The sequence below is a fragment of the Mytilus trossulus genome, chromosome 5 (assembly GCF_036588685.1).
Source record: "Mytilus trossulus isolate FHL-02 chromosome 5, PNRI_Mtr1.1.1.hap1, whole genome shotgun sequence".
NCBI lineage: Eukaryota > Metazoa > Mollusca > Bivalvia > Mytilida > Mytilidae > Mytilus > Mytilus trossulus.
Window position 1 is genome coordinate 69,065,182 of NC_086377.1, and position 5,018 is coordinate 69,070,199.

At 32.5% G+C, this 5,018-nt stretch overlaps 1 protein-coding gene across 1 annotated transcript; it reads right to left on the reverse strand.

Moving 5' to 3' along the window:
* Positions 1–1,422: 1,422 nt before the first annotated feature.
* LOC134718244 (uncharacterized) lies at positions 1,423–3,498 on the reverse strand. The gene has a single exon (XM_063580739.1). It carries the CDS (start codon positions 3,496–3,498, stop codon positions 1,423–1,425), a length of 2,076 nt encoding a protein of 691 aa, XP_063436809.1.
* Positions 3,499–5,018: the final 1,520 nt, after the last annotated feature.

Genomic DNA, 5,018 nt, shown 5'->3' on the forward strand with positions numbered 1-5,018 from the left:
AGGTATCAACAAGTACACAAACATTGGTAAAGCTTTTCCAAACTGTAAAGAAAATTGTTTAGATTAAAACATATGTTTCTTGGAGCTTATATCGTTTACCTTTAAAGGAGTAGGGGCTTTAAGGGTCAAAATCGGCCCCACTTCAAAAGTAGACAATTTTTTTCTCAAAATATCCTATAGGTGTCTGCTTTCCAAAAATATATATATTTTGTATATATTACTTGAAATCACTGTGTATGACGTCATCAAAGTGAACCCCTTTATTTATCCCAAAAACGAATTTTTAATCAATTTTGAAACTAGTGTTGTTATTATTGCACGTATTTGAGTTAAAAATTCAAAACAAAGATACCTTATTATATACAAAACACACAAAAAGACGTTATAAGAATAAATAGTTAGATACTTTCTCTTTTGTGGTCTCGATTATTTGTATTTACCATAGCATATGTTACCATGGTTTCAAAAGTATGATGATACAAAATCTTACCCTTTTTTTACCGTGTGTGGAAATTTTGTTTCATCTTAAAAAATCAAAAGTCTTTTTTTAATTGTTGTTTCTGAAATAGCAGACAGTTTGTTCGATGCTTCTTGAAAATGACATTAGTTCATGTATATTTAACCACAAATTAACCAATAGTCTTGAAACGTAAAGAATTTGTAGAATATGTTTATATTATTTCATCTAGTATATCTGTATTTTTTTCTGTGTGTCCGGCTGTGTGTATGCATATGTCATTTTGAACAAGAACAACTGCAAATAGTTTAATTAGAAACTGTTCAACAGAGTTAAAACACAGCATTCTGTATTTCCACAGTAACCGCTACCTATCAACAACATCAATATGTTAAAATTGTAATTTGAAGGAACGAAAATGCCTCAAATGCCCACCACAATTACTGATGGCTGCTGTAACTTATGTTTGTTGTGGTGAAAAGAACGTCTGTGTAAACCACTATTCATTGCTATTTAACAAGTTCTATTTATTTATTCAATAGAACTTTTTATGGAATGAAACCCTTTAAAAGTGATTAAATTCTAAGTTATGTAAATGAACAGATGGTTTTCAGTAATACAGACATACTACATATATATACATTAATATTTTAAATATGACTATAACATTAAAAACTTTAATTACAATACCAAGATGTTAAAAAAAGCGGGACAATATATACCAAATGAACAGTCAAACTCAAAGACGAATAAAATGCACTAGTATAAGGCCCAATTCAACATATTTATTGAAGATTTCTTCTATGTAAGATATCATACTCTTGAATTCGTGAAAGGGGTTGAACATGTGTAACCTTTTTGTTGTCATATCTCTCAACAAAGAAAGATTTAATATAATAGATTGCTAACATCATGATATAAAAATATTTTAGCACATAACATAAAAGTTGACATGAGCTACACAATCATTCTTCAACGCAGTCACTTTCATCACTTTCATCAATAATTTCGGGTTCTGGCATATTACGTGCATCTATGAGATATTTTGTCCAATCGTCACCAGAACAATAGGGTATGTCCAAACAGCGAGCATACCCTAAATACCAGATAACTGCCGAAACGTGTGCACACATACCAACTACTCTTGCTCCAGCACGACATTTGCAGAACCAGCCAAGAACAGTCACTTCATCGTATTGAATCCATAACAAATGAGCTTTAGATGAAACATGTCTACTTTGGATTTTTGCACATATCAAATTGTTTTCCTGTTTATGTACTAGTACCTCAAAGTCACTGTTTTCAGTAACATGTTCAGCTACGTATGATTTAGCCAATTTTATCTGGTAAACGCCTAAGGTAAGGTTTCTGAGATCTTCTTCAGTAATAGAAGGAAATTCAATAGACGCAGCATCAATCTTACACCAAGTAGTAGAATTAGATCTAATGCGGTCAAGATTTTCCGACTCAATTTTTTCTTTAAGGAGATTATTTTGCTTAGAAAGATAAATCATTTTACATCCAAGTAGTTGGTCTTCCTCTGGATCACCAGAACTAAGTGGTTTGAAATACTTGTTGCATATTGAGCATACAATGCGTAGGTAATCTCCAATATACGGTATTTGTGAGTTAGGCATCACATGGTTGAAGAACACCCATGTCTTAATTCTGCCATTTGCGGATTCAACTACCCAGCGAATCTTTGTTATTAATCTTGAAGTATTGCTTTCTTCTGTGGTAAACTGTGCCTGGACTTTCTTTAAGAACGAAGGCATTTCTGTTTGTATTCCTAATTCCTCAAGCAGATCAATTGAGTCCCGAAATCCACGGTCAACAATGAAAACATCATCTTTCTGCAACCAACTTTTAATCTGCTCATTGTCTGAGGCAATTATATGCTTAAGTATATTGGCGTCATTATTTTTACTATCTGCCAGGTATGGACCCATAACGCTGACAAAATAACCTGTAGTGGTTACGAAAACCATGGGTTTGACAAGAGGCCGATGCTTATGCATGCTAAATGTACGGCGTTGAAACTGAAATTGACCGCTTTTCTGGATATATATGTATGTTCCGTCAATTACAAGAATTGCAGGCTTGAATTCATTGCCAAATAATGTCTGGGCAAGAGGTCTAGTATGGTTTTCAATTAAGTTCTCTCTAGAAATATGGTTGAATCCTAAGTGCTTTGGTACGAATGTCTGCATAAGATTTTTTCTGACTGTTGTAACTGCTCGGCGGATCGAATCTTTTCCTACGTTAAAAATAGTTGCCATAAGTTTGTTGGACATACCTGACCGCATTTTTGTCAAAAAAATGCCTAAGCATGTCCTTGAACTACGCACCTTCGTATCTCTAATTGAGACGAGATGTGATGCTAAATCACTGAATGATGTTTTATCAATGCCTGTTAAACTGATATACTCTGCATCACTTAATGTGGAGTCTTTATCAAAATTCAATCTTTTGTCTTCATTTTTTAGGAGTAGCATTCTTATTTTTTGAAGAAGGTCCAAAATATCACTTCGGTTAAAATCTGTTGTTTTTCTTAAGTCAGATAAACATTCAATGGCTTGTTCACTGAAATTCTCATCAGAAATATGACCAGGGCAACATCTCGCTCCTGCAGGTATTATAATATTATTTTGTATAAATGTAGTTAGCCTTGTTGAGGAAGAAACAACAATTAGTTTAGGACCTCGTTTCCTGCAAACGAAGCAGGTTGAGTGGCTTCCACCTATTGAAGACAGCGACAACGTTATAGTTTTAGGCGAAACAAGTGTCTGTTGTGATGTGCTTGCTGCTGGTAGTACCTGTTTGTCTGGTTTAGCATTGGTAATTGACTTGTCATCATATTGTCTGTAATAATTACGTCTACATGCTCCACATATAACATCACAACTATCAACAATAAGGAAAAAATATTTGTACAAGTATTTGCGTAGTCCTTTATTACTTTCTCCACCAAGAAACCGTCTATCATGATGTTTTGTCCTCTTAGTACAGAGAACACACGTAAATCGTGCTACTTTAGACATATCCTGAAAGATGAAATAGAATATTATTGGTATTAACAAAGAAATTCAATTTCAATTACAAGTAAATCATTAATATTTTTTTCTATTTTGAAACTGTGCGTGTACTGTTTTAAATTCAGCTTAAAATTAAACCCGTTCAAATATGAAGAAATCATGGAGTAGACGGCAAACTAACAACACACTACAACTAAAAGAGACAATGAATTACAAATTGTTACATTTGAATAATAAAAGAAAACGTGAATGTTAGTATTCGTATTTAATCATATCTATTCTATTTTATTTTATATTTTATTCTGTGATTTATCTGCTTCAACTACTCGTAGAGCTCAAATCTGTTATATTTCTTGTTAATAGAGAATGCGATTTGAATAAAAATAAGACGAAAAGAGAACCATAAACAGTTTTAATTATTTATATACTAGTAGACGTATGCGAATCGCTGTAAATTGTCCTATCCTTTGAGATGCACCATTGTATGTGCAACTAGTATGCTCTGATTTACACTGTTTAAAGCATGCACAAAGAATAGATGTGGTATAATGAAACTTCGTATTGCAGTATAATGATTACTTTAGATATAGGCGTATTATCACACATACCTTGTCTTTTAATATTGGTAGATTAATATGTTTCTTCTATCTTCTTCATAAAAAAAGAGTCTGAAACAGAATATAGTTTTTTTTTTATTGTAGTATAAAAACAATCTCATTTAAAGAAGCTGTTAATTTTCGCTCTGATACCCGAGTATGACTTCATCGGATTTTATTACAGATAGTCTATAAAGAGTTTAATCAACAAAGTGAAAATAATTGAGTTCGTTAAAAACATTATTTAATGTTGTCATGTAACATAAATTATACAACTCCGTTTCTTTTGAAAGAAAAAAACAAAAAAGAAAATATTTCGGCATGTGTGAGGTTCGATCTCAGACGGCATTTTCCAAACGCCACGATCTAACGATCGCAGCTATGAAAACAACATTTATTGCAAAAACCTTGGTCTGTTACTACAAACACACAGATACCGACTAGTTTTCTTTTTTTCCCCCAGTTTTTCTTAGTACTTTATTTGCCGGTTTCTTTCGCTTTGATTTTGTAAAGATCGAGATAAATACTTTTGAATGAAATTTCTCACTGGAATGTAAAAAGAAATATAGCGTTGTGTTCATTTTGTTTTAAATTCATGTTCGCTTCATTGATCGATTCTAACTTCAATTCTTTAACTATTTCTAACATTTTTTTTTTTTTACATTTCTCATATTTACCTCCAATTAAGTCAAACAGCACCATATTCTTCATCTTTCTGCTTACAATAAACGTAATCATACCGATATTTCAGATTTGTTGCTACAGTATTTATGTCACCACTTTGCAGATCCGCATAATCATGATAATCATGATCGAACCACAAGTGCGGAAAGTTTAAACCGGAGTTCCGAAACCTCTAGACTTGAATGACTGTATTTTGTACCATTATAGATCTTAGTACAACGATCTACTACAAATTATTATCAAGAT